This window comes from Alligator mississippiensis, chromosome 3 (assembly GCF_030867095.1).
Source record: "Alligator mississippiensis isolate rAllMis1 chromosome 3, rAllMis1, whole genome shotgun sequence".
Lineage (NCBI taxonomy): Eukaryota > Metazoa > Chordata > Crocodylia > Alligatoridae > Alligator > Alligator mississippiensis.
The window spans coordinates 85,619,518-85,635,907 of record NC_081826.1 but is presented as its reverse complement, the minus strand read 5'-3'; the positions used below and the strand labels follow the sequence as shown (position 1 = coordinate 85,635,907).

The 16,390-nt window shown below is 41.7% G+C and overlaps 1 protein-coding gene across 5 annotated transcripts in view; it reads right to left on the bottom strand.

The window, feature by feature from the left end:
* Positions 1–16,390, bottom strand: part of ZNF521 (zinc finger protein 521) — a 288,309-nt gene that overhangs the window by 243,637 nt on the left and 28,282 nt on the right. For all 5 annotated transcript variants that reach the window (XM_019487326.2, XM_019487307.2, XM_059724158.1 and 2 more), the window contains one exon: positions 10,312–10,491. Coding sequence is in view for 4 of the 5 variants with exons in the window: in XM_019487307.2 (XP_019342852.1) it covers positions 10,312–10,491 (180 nt within the window). In the remaining variant the exon portion in view is untranslated. The remainder of the gene's footprint in view (positions 1–10,311; positions 10,492–16,390) is intronic.

Here is a 16,390-nt window from a genome sequence, read left to right as displayed (position 1 = left end):
TAGACTGTGACCCTTTACTGAAGAGCTTATCAGTCAACTCTGCAGTAAAGCGCACATGTAGATGCACCCACTGAGTATGGTGGACCATTGGCATAAGTGACTACAGCTTCATTGATGTTAATGGCTGTTCCACACATTCTGCAACTGCACATTCTGTATGATAAAAGTTGTTTTAGAAGAAGAAAGGTGAAACATTTTCCCTTTTTTGAACTCAGTCTGTTATGGTCAGCTGTTCCAACTACTGTAGTTGAAGCAATTGCATGAAATCAGAGCAAATGTTTTCACAACCATCAGAGGTAGGTCATTACCCCAACTCCATGTGAACAAGTACTGCATGTTTTCGTCACCTTTCCCTTCCAAGAACACTTATTTCCATAAAAAGTGTTTTTCTATCCCACAGCTGATGCCTGAGATCACAAAACTGGACAAATACAGATGGTTTGTCATGTTAGCAAACTATTATATCCTCCATAAGCCCTGACATTCTACAGCTGATTTTATAAACATGAATTAAGGCTCTTTTCTTATAACTATATTAAGAAAAATATTAAAAGAGCTTTGGGCGTTTTGTTACATTTGGCTTTCAAGCCATAACTGCTGAACATATAAGTAATGATAATCTGTTGTACCTCCCATTCGGTTCATTTCTAAATGGTAATTAAAGCAAGTACCAAATAATAAAAACAGCAAGTATTTTAAGAAAATAATTTTAGTTGATGTAGGAAATTCACTACCTAAAAGACCAATTTGTCATGGAAACAAGGCACTTATTATAATCCACCAACAACATATTATAAATATTCCAATACAATAGAGACATGTAATAAAGAACAACTACTTACCCTACAGTAACTGTGGTTCTTTGAAATGATGTAGTCAGCATGGATCACACTACACATGTGTGTTTGCATGCTATGCCTGCAAGATCAACCTTTTTTCTGATGATATCCATCAGGGCTTGTGTGTCCTGCACCTCCCTATGGTTCCACAGAAAGGCTGAATGGGCCGCAGCCCTACATCTGTTCCTTCATAATTCAAAGCCCACATTGCAGAAGGCTCTAGAAAGTGGGTCTTGAGCTGCACATCTTTAATATCTTGAAGAATCACAGTTATTGCAGGGCAGGTCACTATGCTTCTGAGTCAATGTTAGTTTGGATCCTACTACAGGTGACTGGAAAGAGCTTCTCTCCCTGGACAAAGGGAATGAGGCATTTCAGCTATATCAATGAATTAACAGTTACAGCACTGCTCTCCCAAACCTGACACAACCTCCACACAACCTCCTCTACATAATGATTACTCTGCATCACCACAGACAGCAGAAGCTGACACATTTCCAAGAAAAGGCACAAGATGTCAGTTTTGCTCTGGCAAAGTGAGTCTTAACAGTCACTAGGAGAGGCACACTACTACATAGTAGAACAAGACACACAAACTTGGTTATCTGTTTCTATATCCTCTCTGAGGAGATACCTTTACACTCAGCTACATCTATAAATAGGCAAGGTGACAGCCTGAATGATTTGGTCCTATCAGTGTAATTAAGTGCAGTCCTGGATGCACATCTAGAGGTATGCATGTGGTTTCTTCCTCCCCTATGATGCCTATGGTTTCAGAAGATACCAGATGGGCTGATCAAGCGGTTCCAATGAAGTTTTGAAACTACTTTAGGATAGCCTTTGGGTGAAGAGACAGCACTACCTTACACCTACAGTGTATTATACAAGGAAACTCAGTCACAAAAGTCCACTTCAGGCTCACTCTCCTAGCTGAAACAGTAGTCAATAAGAAAACTATCATTAAAGGGAGATTGTATAGGGAGCAGTCCTACAAATGGTGGCTCTGTGAAACTCAGGAGGCCTGGGATTAGGTTTCAGGCAGGAATGGATACTCTGACCCTAACTCTTTGAAATATTTGCATGTGAAAGAGTGAGACAAGTACAATCATTCAGGGAGATGGCAAGCAGAAAGATCTGCAAGCTGGACATTAATGGCACAGAGTGAGAAGATGGCCTATTTTAAGCGCAAAAAGTAGTTGTAGTTCTGTTGTATCAAGGCACAGACCATGTCCAGATCATGTTGAGTTGCCTACATCAAGAGACTCTTCCATTGAGGCAACTACATTTTCCTGGTCAATGGTTTTCTCTGGGACATTCAGATACAGCCTCTGTCCGTGGTACTCAAGCTGTCAGCAGCCACACCATCACGTGTAGTGACTTTGAGTCTTGGTGGAGCACTGCTCAGGGTGCTCAGATCAAGGCAGTGTGGAATCTGGATTGGGGGCAGGATTAATATTTGTAAAATGTCACTTAGCTAAAACTTTATTTTCTAGTATGGAGCTACTAGAATTACTACAGGTGTTTCCAATTCTAATTTTGGAAATTAGCTGAGATCAGGGGAAAGGATGATGTGGGGTGAAAAAAAAATCAGCAGAAAGGTATACAAGAGGCTCAAGACCATTATGAAAGAAAGGTATCTGGCAACAATTCATATTCATCTTGAGCAACAGTTTTGGCACTCAGAAGCAATGTTAATGAACAGGTCCATCACTAGAGATCCCCAAAACACGATCATCAGCTACTTGATGGATGTCTGCAATAAGCACTTGTGAACTGTCACTGTTCGTATAGAAAATCCACTCAGTAGCTGTTGACACCACAAGATGAACAACCACCAGGACTGTCATATGTTGGTGGCATCATATGCACAGCTTGATGGTTCCGAGACTCAAGGAAGATCAATGTATACTTCCTTACTCAGTTAGTGCATTACTAAGATACTATCCATCAAGATCTGCACTAGATTTTTGAAGAACAGATAAAAGGGCTATGCAGACAAGTCTGATAGCTCTGATACCCGGTACACAGAAGTGCATGTCCAATGGGAACAAAACCCAAGATCCACAAACAATGCAAATACCTGAAGCTGGATTTCAGCACAGTTAGGGACTCAGGTTCAAAATTACCTAACCCTTTAGAGATGCTTACGGTTTTGCCAATACAGCTCCTTGTCTGTCTGAAATTCTGTTTCTCTTCACACCCAGAACAGCCACCATCATGGTAGGGCTGAGCACCTAGGTGTCTCTCTCAAGCCTTAGCTCAATCAGAACCCTAAAGCCAGGCATTCCTCTGCTTAAATTCCCCGTGGGCCCAATTTGGAAATGCTCCCGTCACACTTAGTATATACGGACAGGACTGAGCTCTTTACAAAACACAGCAGCCATGGCCATTTTCATCTAAGTGCAGTGCCAGAGGAGCTGGTGATTGTGGTTTATATCCAAAATCTCAGCAGGAAATCTAGGCCTGCTTCATACGAGACAGCTAAAACCTGTATCTCATGAGAGTGCCCAAACCACCTAACTATAGACTGTTCAGGGAAGAGATTGTACTTTTCACTCCTCCTGTTTAAAGATGTACCATTTAACAAAAAGAATTCAAGATTCATTTGTCCAGAGAGAAAGAGCAAAATGTAGCCTGACTCTGTAGCTCAGCTATTAGAGCACCCACCTGGGAAAGAAAAGACCTGGGTTGTGATCCCTGCTCCAAGCACTGCTTATATATTTTATCCAATGACTGCTTAATGTAAAATCCATAAGCCGTCCTTGGAGCAGGACTCCAGAGGAATGGGGTGACTCTCTCAAGTGAGGTAACCATATTGGGCAAATACTGCTTGGCAGTTTGCCACCAAAACTTCAGTGAGGCTGTTTAAAAAAAAAAAAGGTTTAACTTTTTAGGATCTTTGTTCTGAGGACTTAAGGAGTAACTTTAGCAAACATGAGTTTCTTTTAAAGTGTGGACAATGTTTGCCATAGACCATTAGTTGGTCCTAGGATGCTTTAACAGGGGAAGCAATTCTGACCAATATTGTCCCAGTCAAGATATCACAGATTTTTCCAGTACTCTCAATGCCCAGGGCATATACTCTTTGGGACAGGAGTTCCTGAAAGGCTTTTACGTCATCAATTGTAGGGACAGGTGCTGTTGTTACCCCCCACATACAAAGAAAAGAATGATTGTGTGGTAAGACACAGAGGGGCTGTGGTCCTTCCTTCTATTATCACACATTCCTGTGTGCCCACCTTCAGTTCTGGGGGAAAGTGGCCTGGACACTGAAGCCATTGGAGAATATAATCTCTATTTTTTAGACAAGCAGGAGTATGGCACTCTGTTCTGCAGTGCTCGGGAGGACAGTTCCTACTAATGGCAATATAGTCACAGAAGCTTATCAGATAAACACTGGCCTGGCTCAGACCTGTCAGTGTAGCGCAACCACTATATTGGACAGGATGGCAACTGGGGCTCTAATATAATGTGACTATCAGCACCTAAGTAATTTATGACAGGATTGTTGCCATCAAAGTGGTCAATGCTGAGGTCTCACCAAACAAAGGACTTTTCCAGCACTGAGTGGGTCAGTGTGTAGGCCAGGGGTGGGTAAAGTCCAGTCCGCAGGCCAGATCGGGACAGCAGAGGACTCCATTTCCCAGCAGTCCCTGCCCATGCCACGCTGGCTGGTCTCCATGGAAACCCCAGGAGTGGCAAAGGCATGATAGTGCAGGGCTCTGATGGCCCTGCACTCTGGGGGTCTCCGCGGAGACCGGCCTGAGCAGTGTTGGCAGGGTGTGCAGCTGGGCAAGAAGCTGCTCCAGGGCTGGGATCTTGAAGCTGTGATAGTGCAGAGCTGCAGCCAGGGCAGAGCAGTGATCTGCTGCCTTCGTGTCCACATGCAGGCTGTGGATTGTGGCTCTGCCCTGGCTCTGGCCCCATGCCGTTACTGCCGCAAGGTCCCAGTTCCAGCCTTGGAGCAGCTCCCTGCCCAACCATGCACCCCGCCAGTGCCACTCAGGCCATTCTCCACATAGACCCCGGTAGCATAGGGCACGGCCAAAGTGATGTGGGCAGGGGCTGCTGGGAAATGTAGTCTGGCCACCAGCTGGATCTGCCTTCTGGATCTGCTCTGGTCTAAGCCAACTCTGCTAGTACTTGTCACTTTCTTTCTACTTCCCATTCCTAGACTTTCATGAGTCCTTGAGGGAGTTCTGGCCATTACTAGTTTATCCAGCCTCACTCTGACTGGAACAGACATCCCTGGGTGTCCGACTGGGACAGACGTCCAAAATAATCCACATGGATGGGTCAGGTGAATACAGTTTGAGCCAAGTGCCCCTTGACTTGCAAGTCCTAGCATAGGGTGGCTTATTTGGGATACAACTCTTTTCTAGGTAGAAGAGACATTGGAAATGTCTTTCCTTCCTGGAGATCTTTCCCATGCACCTTTAATCCTGAGGATTTGTACTGTGCCATAAGAGGAAGCTCTTGGCAAAAAGTGACTTGCCTTATTGCAAAGGGAGGCATATGGGAACAGTCAGACTGTTTTTTGGAAACATTCTGCAAGGGAAATTTGAAACATATATTTTTTTAAAACCCGTTTCATGAAAGAAAAAAAAAAAGAGAGAAAAAATGGTTTAGGGTTTTTGAAAGAAAAATAGTGGGCAAGATACTTAATGAGCTCCATCTCACTGCCATAGGCAGTAAAGGGAACTGTGGGAAGATCATGTGCTCACACAGAAGCTTAAGGAGATAAAGGTGCACACATGGCCCTGGATACTACTTCAGTCTGTCATGTATAAGCCATGTGCACACTTCTACAATGGGATCCACACTGACATATCTAAGAAGGACTTTCTAGTCCACAACAGTGCTAACTGGATTCTCTGTTTATATACATAGCTTCACTCACAGAAAGAGAGTTGGCAAGTGATCTACGACTTATTAAAACCTCATTAAAAGGATAAAGTGAAATGCACTAAGATTAGAGAAAAAATCATTTTCAAAACTATACCTTTGCTGCTGAACTTTACAGGGGAGGAAATTAATACAGTTCAGCATCTTATATACCAGTGGATTCACGCATTGCAAAAAAATCCTATCTTTTATCTTAATCCATTACCTATATTCCAAGAACATTTCAGGAGATGTCAGCAATTAACATGAATAAAACATTGGCTTTTTCAGAGAAAGTGTCAGTACAAAAAGTTATGATGATAGCAAAAATATTATTGAAGGGCTCGATCTGTCACCCACTGAAGTCAGTGAGAGTCTTTCCACTGACTTAACTGGGAACTGGATCAGGCCCAAAATGAAAGGATCAACAGCATGCCCATTACTATATAAATGCAACAATGCCCTCCTCAACCAACACATTATAGGAAGGAACAGATTGTAGATAACCTCTTCCCCTTTCCTGCAATAAATCAGTGACAAAATAGCCATTTAGGACACAAAAGGCCAGATTTTATTCCAACTATTGGGCATCTAAGTGTGATGCTATCCACCCTGTTCCCTGAAACCTGTAAGCAGTCTTTGAAGCTATGTTGGGTGGGATGGCAACTAGGGCTCTGATACAACAGAGCTATCAGCAAAGCAATTTATGCCAGGATTGTTGCCACCAAAGTATGAATGCTGAGGTCTTATATACCAAGGACTTTGCCAGTGCCAAGCTGGTTAGTGTCTGGGCCAACTCTGCTGGTATTATCTTCACCTTTTTTTCACTACATCTATTTTTTCAATCCATCTACTTTTGTAACATAACATGATCTGATCCTTAGAGTTGCAAAAAACGCGGAGAAGGAGAACCCACCCAACTTCTGTATTAACAGTTTTTAAGGAATTTGAGCAAGGTGGAAGAAAACCACAGTTAAATGCATAAGTCCCATTATGTAACTAGCAGGTAGAACGGAATCTGGTCCTAAGGAGCCTGGTCTTATAAAGCACTGTGCAACCCTTAAATGCCCCTTACTTTGTAGCACTGTACAAGACTGAGCCTGGGGACTGACACCCCTCATTCCTACTTCTATCTTGATAAAGATATTGAATAAAGAAAGTTTATTTCTTTCACCAAAAGATAGCTATCTCAGTAGAAGGCAGCCAACATCAAGTAGAAGGAAGCCAATGAAAACTTAGGCTTCCAAATATATATTTAGGTTACTAGACCAGAGAGCCTGATTTTAAGATGCACTATCAGTTTGGTACATTCAAAAGGAGGCTGAGGCATTGAGGGTTACCCTCTGGACAACCCCAATGGCTCAGAGGCAGCTTTCATCTCAAGTCACAATTCTTCTATACTGTTTGTTGCCTCGACAGACCCTTTATTTAATCCAGTCTGTGTATAAAGGTGAGTGGCCCCATAAGCCAATCAACATGGAGAATTCATAACATATGACAGAGCAGTTCCATATCCATAATACCAGACCCTCCAAAAACTGAATTCTAGGCATAGCTGCATGTCTCTCAGCACCTTTGAAACATTCTCAATTTCTGAATGTTAGATGGGTTTTGGATGCTAAGTTAAATTTCCTCTATCCCCACAGGCATTTGAAAATAATGGCCAACTTTTTTTTTAAACAAATCTACATAGCTCTTCAGTACAATTACTATTATGAAAGGGTTTCTTTCAAAGGTAGACCATCACAGCAAGAAATTCAGGCTACTGCTCAGGAAGAAGGTGACAAAGAATCAGTGGGAAAATATTGTGGAAGGTTGTTTTGAACACAAAACAACCTTCCACAATATTTTTTGCAAAAGTCTTCATCCTGAATCTGCCCTGATGACTGACTGAACTTAATGGTAAAACTCCAGTGTAAGTCAAGGATAGCCCTAAGAATGCTAAAACCAACCATCATTTATTTTGTATGCTTTGTAACCATGAGAGATCAGCTACTTGTCTAAGTACATTTTCTAACCAGTACAGAAGAAATGAGCACAAAATACAGGACTACAAATTTCTTACTCTGCTACCATCATGCATATATTGCCTATGGCTCAGGCCCAAGACTCCTAATAACAGTTACATATTAACTTGTTATGTGGGTCTTACTGATTGAATGTGTAGAGCCCACTGCAAAGAAGAAAATTTGGGGACTGAAAAGAAATAGAGAGGGTTGGGAAAGATACAAAGTAATAAAGGGCACACCAGAACAAGGGTAGGGAAAGACAGGTAAGAAAAACCAGGATTTGATATTGGAGGAAGAGACAGAGAGAAAAAAAAGTTTTGTGAAGTGAAAAAAGGCCAAATTGCCTACAACTGATGGAAGAACCAAGTTTGGACGCTAAAATCCTGACACAAATTCAGTTTCTTCCCTCATCATTCCTTCTACTTATCCCTATATTGCCTGGCTCCTTTCTCGTTTTATCCTGAATTAGATGCAGTGCAACTTGCACTGTGCATGTTTTGCCAAAACCTTTTCTATTGATCTCACTCAATTCCCCTCCAAAGAAAACCCCTCCAAAAATAAAATAAAAGCTAGAGGTGTACCAATAGAGATTTTTGGGACCAATACCAATACCCAATTTTTACGGAAGCATATTGGCCAATACCTATCCAATTTCCAATACCAGCCCAGCAGCTTGGAGAGCTACATGCAGCTGGTAAGTCTGGTGTGGAGAAAGTGGGGGCCAGGGGGAAAGGGGCATGGAGGCGGGGCGCAGATCAAGGCCCCTGCCATGAGGGAGGAGTGGAGCTGGGGCTGGGGCAGGGGATGGGGCAAGCGCTGCCTAGCCAGGGCAGGATGGGCGCAGGACGGAGCCACGGCTTCTCTAGGAGGTATGTGGAGGTGGGGGTGGCACCAGCCACTGCGCACAGCTCTGGGAACCGCTGGTACATCGGCTCATTCAGTGGCTTCCACCGCACATCCAGGAGAGCATGACGGGGCGTGTGCCCCCCAGTTCTGCCTGGGGCCAGGGTAGACAGCAGCAGTGCTGTGACTGAGGGGATCGGGGGGCTACGGCAAATGTTGGGGTGGCTGCAGCCCCCCCATTTCCCCATCCCAGCACCGCCACCGCCCATCCCCAGTCCAACCTCACCCCACCAGGAAGAGCTTGGCGCAGCCCCAGCCCCGTGCAGATCCAGGGGCACACTCTCCCCCCCCTCCATGCCCTCCCAGACAAGCTGCTGGGCTGTGCGCCTCGCTGTCTACATGCCTATCAGCTAATTCTCAGGCTGATTTCTGATCCAGACAATTTTCTTTTTATCGGTGCTGATCCAATATCGGACCGATGTATTGGTGTACCTCTAATAAAAACACCTCCATATAGATACATACATACATCTCCATTAACATATTTTGATATGTGAGGCTGATACTCTGGGCTAACAGAACTATCAACAAGCAAGGCTGGCCCCTCACTAGCTGCGCTGCACAAAAACTGCATGTTGTGACTTAATGGTTAAAGTTAAAGTACCCTTCTATTTAATAAAATGGCATTCCCTGGTTTCAGTTTGTTTTGACCCACAGTGTATTCCATCAAAATAGTTTACAAATACAATGGCAAAATTACTTCAGTAAGATACAAGTGAATCGGCCACCTACATGGATTCCACTGCAGAATCAAGACCCAAGCTTTTAGACACCTTTTGCACTGTGTGCGTGAGTGACCCAGTTCATGTCACAGATAGGCAGGCACTAGGACCTGGACACCACCACTGCTTTTCCTTAGCAGGGCAGAAAGCCTGCACCTAGTGCATCTTCCCATGGTGACAGGGAAAAACAACTGCCCCCAAACCCCCCTGCCTCCAAATGCTGGTAAAGCCCCAGACCCATAAACTGGATCAAAATGGCTCCACAGGTCACATCTGGCCTGCTGGCCATACATTGCCAACCCCTGCTTTAGACTATTGCTTCTTTACCTGTGAGTGAAAAAGCTCAAGGCAGTCACAGATCCACTCACCCTGTTCTATTTGCAAGAAGGGAATAGTGTTTGATCAGCATTCAGTTTTACCACTTAACTCATGACTGTGTTTTTATTTATAGTGTACCAACTTGCTGTATTCTCCTCAACCTTCACTTATTGATTACTGTACGCTCATTTGTAGTAACAGCTTAGAATAAAGTAGTATCTGATCTAAATCCATAGCCCACCACTGTATGAATTTATCCATTATCCCACTGCAGTCAAATCCATTTATAAGCACCATCAGATTTGTTAAGTTATTAGTAAGATTGAAGGTATATAAAACTATATTGTTTAAATCAGGAAAGCAGCAAAGTAGCCAGGCATGCTAAAACCTAAAGCACAATTTAAATCGAGTGCAACTGCACTAATTATCCATCTAGCCTTTCCATCTGAAGGAAATTTATGGCATACCAGTTTGCAGCATAACATTGCTCCAAAATCCTTTCCTAATTGCAACTGGTTTCACCTAAGCGTTCAGTCTTGGAGTAAAATAGCTGAGAAGGGGAAAATTTCTGAAGAACGGAACTAGAATCAGAAATAGAACAGTGCAAGAAGCCGCAAAGTGATAAGTATTGTTTACCTGTCAGTTGACATTGATTAATCTTGTGTTCTGTGATATCACTCAGTGACTCAAACACCTGGAGGCAGCTGTCACAGCTGTGCACAGCTTCTTCCTCTAACTCCTCCCCTTCATCCGGCCTTTTCTTACAATCTATCACTTCTCCATCTTCTGCCTTGTCTTCTAGTTTACAGTTAGGGTCTGAAAGAAAATCAAGACTGTGACCTCAGGGCTTTTAAGAACAGATTCTTTAAAAAAAAAAATCAGATTGGTTCTTGTTGTTACCAACAAGAAATATATTTGACATAAGCCTGTAGCACAGGAGCTTCACACTTTAGATTTTATTGCTAAATAAGCAGAGGAAGCCTCTACCTTTAATTTTTTTCTAATCTTGATGATGAAAGGATTTTTCCCCTCTAAGAATCCACAAAACAGCACTATCCCCCTTTCAAGAAACCCTTCCATACTTCAATGTTAACTTTGTCAATGTTATCACAGCTATTGAGGGGCTTTGATCAGTATATAAAAAGATAAACCACCATTAGAATTAGTTTCCAATGAAAAGGAACTGGGGAAAAAAATCAATGAGTTTAGGGGAGAGAGTTTCTTTTCACCATTAACTATAGAGCTTCACAGGAAATTATCAGAATTAAACAAAGTATAAAATAATGGAACTGATTAACATAAGCATGAAATTGACCTTTATTTTATAAAGCTAACCCAATACCTCCTCACCATATGACTTCCTGTGAACACAGCCATAGGAAATAATGCTCTAGGTTAAAAGTTTATATATGTACTTTAACTTGTACACAACTTTAAGTAAGCTGGTAGGATTCCTTGTTTTGCCAGGTCATGGAAAGCTGGAAACATACTGTAAACAGTAAGTAGCCCACAAGGATACTTCCATCTGCTTGATAGGTTAACAAGTATTCTGAGGATTAGTGGGGTAATCTAGTTCTAACTCCAAAATAGCAGTGATGAACCCAACATGAGGTTCCAAGTTAAATGAATCAGGTGGTCTCAGCCAAAACCCTTGTGCATAGAAGAACCACACAACTCATTGCACTGCCTCAGTCTTGTAAATGACTAATGCTGAAATGAATATGAAGATTAATTTAGCTGCAACTTTTCTTTTGGGGAAGCAAGTACAGTACAGTACTTTAATTATTCCTGACTTTTTGCCCACTTTACTAAAAGCTTCCTCCAAAGACAGAAATAAAACAATCTGTCTTCTCCAATAAAGCAAGTTGGCAGTTTACTTTGTTTTTCTCAGGAACCACAGTGCAACAACTGAAATAAAAAGAAAAATGGTTGTGTACATCCCGACAAAAGAAACACACATTTCACCACTTTTCTTTTTCCTTATTGGCAGTCTCATTTCCTTTTCAGACATCTGAGAGAGTTCCCCACATGCAGCTGTCTGTTCAAGACAAGAATAAGTCATCTTAGAAAATGAACGCTTAATAAAGAGATAATCCAGTTAGTAGCTATCTACTGCTCTGGCCACCATGAAAGCCACCATTATTACCTAAAATATGAGGATGCTGCCACCACTATTTTGCACAGGGGCAGGTGTCACTAATACCAGCAACTTCCAAAGTCTTCTACAAGTGTCATGGCTCACACCATCTCCCTATAACTTGCAATCCACACTGCCACAATGCTCCCCTTTAAATGTTTTATTAATGCTAAAGGAGCTGTATGCATAAACTGGAAATGAAACATGTCATTAAGTTAGCTTTCTTGTGCTATGGATTCTGTGAACTAAACCAGAGGAATTTCTCCAGCAGGATAATAGACAAGATTTTTTTTTAAAGGGAGTTATGTTACAGAGGTCAACAGACAAGTTAAAATAAATCTGGAAAATGGGCATATTTGCTGTAAAAACACACCTACATATGTGCATTTTTTTTCTTTTTTGAGTAGAAGAACAAAACCTTTAGCGCAGGAAGATGCATCCAAATTAAGGACTAATCTGCAGACTACCATAGCCAAAAGTGACACTATTTGAACCTCAGAAAGCTTTTGTGCTGCATCTGGATCTAAATTACCTGTGCCAGTACCTTTTTTAATTTCTTCTGCAAGCTTAACTAAGTAGTTAAAATATCACTAGGTTATAAGCAGTTCAGGAAAAGAAATAATTGTCTTAACTGTTCCAAACTGACCCCGACATCATTAAACACTTGTTGGAAGGCAGCATGTGCACATCGCATACTATTAGTTGTTCAGCTCAAGCTCCCAGTTTCATCTCATAAAACTGACAGCACTCAGGGAAATGTGGGCACTGGGTCTGAATTTTAACATGAGTATTTAAATGCTGCACATAAAGTTTACAGACCTGTTTGTTTTAAAATAAGGTTAGAGTCTGACTCTGCTTTAACTATGATGTGGGGAAAAAAAGAGATGGCAAAAATTCTCATGATTCATTATTCAAATACGCTAGCACTTGGCAAGAATCTAACAACGTGCACATACACGCACACACACACACACACCCTTAGTGGACAAAAACCTGAAGAATTCCTCAAGTCAAAGCTTCCTACTTAGAGACTAGTTATTAATATTAGAATCTTTTTAAGACTAATAAAAATGTTTCTGCTTCTCCTTCTGCATTCACAGACATAACTCTACAGGGATGGGAGTCAATCAAGCTTATTCCCTTCTGCTGCAACTTTAGAATACATGCTTTAGCCAACTGGCACATTTGTTTTTAGGTCAACACTTAAGTGGGACCCTCTGGGACCTAGGTTCAATTTTAGCCTATGATGCCTCTGTGAAATGAGTTCTGGCAGCCTCAGCTTCTCTCTGGGAATACATTTCCACCTTATCCACTTTCTTGAAAAGATACCACCACACAAAAACACACTAACAACAAGCCATCCACTCTGGAAACTGCTGAATGGTTTTCTATGATGCAACCATAGCTGTCTGCCACCCCTGAGGTGGCTATATTTAAATGACTGTGTATGACTTTAGTTCGCTTATATAAACAGGTCTTCGAAAGGCTAAAATAAAATCTGCTTCACAAAAGCAACATGTGTTCGAGTGTAGTTGCACCTTTACCTCCTAATTAAAGCTTGCAATTTCACACACGCTTCATATCAAATACTATTCACCCCTTTCCTTAAACCCAACACCTGCAATACAACCACAACCTCCTCTGAAATGATTACTTTGGCGTAATCACATCTTCAAATGTCACTGTCCCCAACACCTGCAAATATTGCCATTGTCAGTTATACAGACTCCCTCATTAGGCACCAGCCACTATTTGGAACAAAAATTACCCTAGTCACTACCACCAATATACAAAATGAACATGGGCCAACAGTGTGGGGACGCGGTCAGGAAGGCCAACCGTACCTTATTGTGCATCAAGCAGGTCCAAGGAAGTGATCCTCCCCCTCTATGCGACATTGGTCAGGCTGCAGTTGGAGTACTGCGTCCAGTTCTGGGCACCGCACTTCAGGAGGGATTTGGACAACATGGAGAGGGTCCAGAGGAGGACCACTCACATGATCAGGGGGCAGCAGGGCAGGCCCTACAAGGAGAGGCTACGGGACCCGAACCTGTTCAGACTCCACAAGAGAAGGCTGAGGGGGGAATCTAGTGGCCGTGAAATAATGGTCACAAGCTGACAGAGGGTAGATTCAGACTAGACATCAGGAGGCGCTACTTCACTGTCAGGGCGGCAAGGATCTGGAACCAACTTCCAAGAGAAGTGGTGCTGGCTCTTATCCTGAGGGTCTTTAAGAGGAGGCTAGATGCACACCTTGCTGGGGTTGTTTGACCCCAGTACTCTTTCCTGCCATGGCAGGGGGTCAGACTTAATGATTTGCTCAGGTCCCTTCTGACCCTACCAACTATGAAACTATGAAACATCTGCAACTATCACTGCTTCTGCAGACTCCATTCTAGTCATCTCGCCTAGAAAGAAGGTTTAGTTTTGGACAAGAAATAAATTCAGCTTATTAGCATAATAAAAATGAATCATTGTCTTCTGTTACTGATTATGTTAACATTATTTATAAATGGAAATTAAAAGAAGTATGATTTTCTCATTACTATGTTCTCTGACTAGTGGTTCTCTCCTTCTCCTCTTCCTCCTCCACATAAGGGATGTTATTGCTGTAACTTGGTCTAATAAAACTGCAACTTTGGGGAAAATGAAAAACTGCATTGGCTTAAAAGTGTTGGAAGCAATAAAGCCATGGACTTCAATTAATTTCAAGTATGGGATCGGTTTAAGGCCAACCAGCAGAAATTCTATTCTGTCCATGTAAAATGAGGTTTCACCACATTTACTTTTTATAACCCATATAAAAGTCAAGTAAAAGTAATGAATATCTAAAAGCCATCTCAGTGGACTGGCAAAGACTATCTGTATTCTTGAAACTCATCTTACATATTTCTGTCTACGCAACAAGGATCCATAGCTGATCACAGCTAAAATGTCAAACTACCAAGAAAACAGCTTAGTTTCCAATCCATTTCACTGCCTTGCAATGGACCTCCTTCCAAGCCACTTCTGCATGGAAAAAGTGCTGGCAAAAGAAAGGAAAACTAAGATCATGTGGTTATAATTATTACCAGGCAAGGAATATTTCTGCAGCTCAGTGGTAAAGTAAAACTCTGTGGCTCTCTGCTCCCAATAGTGTCCATCGCAAAACAACTGGCTCATTAAATCTCTGCAGTAAGATTAATATGCCGTAGCTGCACTACATTTATAACTTGGTACTCTATAAAAAGCACATTTAATGGTTAGAGCCAGAGCTTAGATACAAAGTATTACTATAAAAACTTCTGGCAGTATGTATACAGTATGGGCCTTCTGTACTGCTTGAATGAAATTGTCTGAAGTCCTTTTTAAATTTTTTAGCATTAAGCTCTTGCTAAAGGCAAGAAAAAGGTCTTATCTTGTATAGCAGAATACAAGATACAACAGTGATGTGAAATTGACTGCACTAACAAGACTACTCATTGACTCAGGAGTTAACAAAAGCAAGTAGAAAACAACTATTTCTTGACATGTCATTCTCCAGTTTTATAGTCAGCTCTTCTTCTAATTAAAAAGTTTATTGCATGTATTAATTTTCAAGTTTAAAATTAATTGATCTAGGTCATAAATACTTTCTGGTGAATATGAAAAAAGCTTTCCAGGAAAGCTACAGAGAACACTGTCTCTTCCCCCTCCTTTCTTTTTTGTCTTCTTTACATAAAGCACTTAACCCTCATTGCCAACAAAGCCCGCTGGAAAAACGTAACAAATATTATAAAGCCCAGAGAATACAAACCCTAAAGATAGATGGAATACAAAGGATAATAAAAAATAAGTATATTTATATTCTTTATAAAATAATAACTCAAACCATTTTATATATAAATAATTAGACATTATGTACACATGCGCATTCTCTATTATGATTTTAGGACCCTTAAAAAACTTTCAGGGTTAGAAGCAGCTTTTATTCACTGAAGTAACCTCAGTAACATTAGCACAATTACTTTAGATAAGAGTTTGTAGGATCAATACCAACAACAAAAATTAATCATTTCCTGAATGTCTTGAATCATATTAAGATTGAGGGAAACAAATAAGCCTCACCGTTTTAAGCAACACATAATATAGTATTAACTGACTGGCACTGCTTTATGTCTTTATTCATTATAAATTCCACACAGATTCCAACACAGACTTTATCTACAGAACTGGTCTTGACTTAACTGCAAGGGTCAGTGTCTATTAGAGGTGTGCAAAGCGGGCAGAATTCGACTGGGATTTGGATTCGGCCCGATTCATAGATTTCACAGACATTAGGGCTGCAAGGGACCTCGGGAGATCATTGAGTCCAGCCCCCTGCCCCAAGGGCAGGAAATCAGCTAGGGTCAAAAGATCCCAGCAAGATAAGTGTCCAAACACTTCTTAAAGGAATCCAGAGGAGGTGCTTGCACCACCTCTGGAGATAGTCTATTCCAGGCCCTGGAGGGAGTCTATTCCAGGCCAAATTCGGGGAACAGTGATTCAATTTGCTGATTCGGAGCACTGTCCCAACTCAATTTGGCCAAATCTGAATCTGAAGATTCAATTCTGATTTGG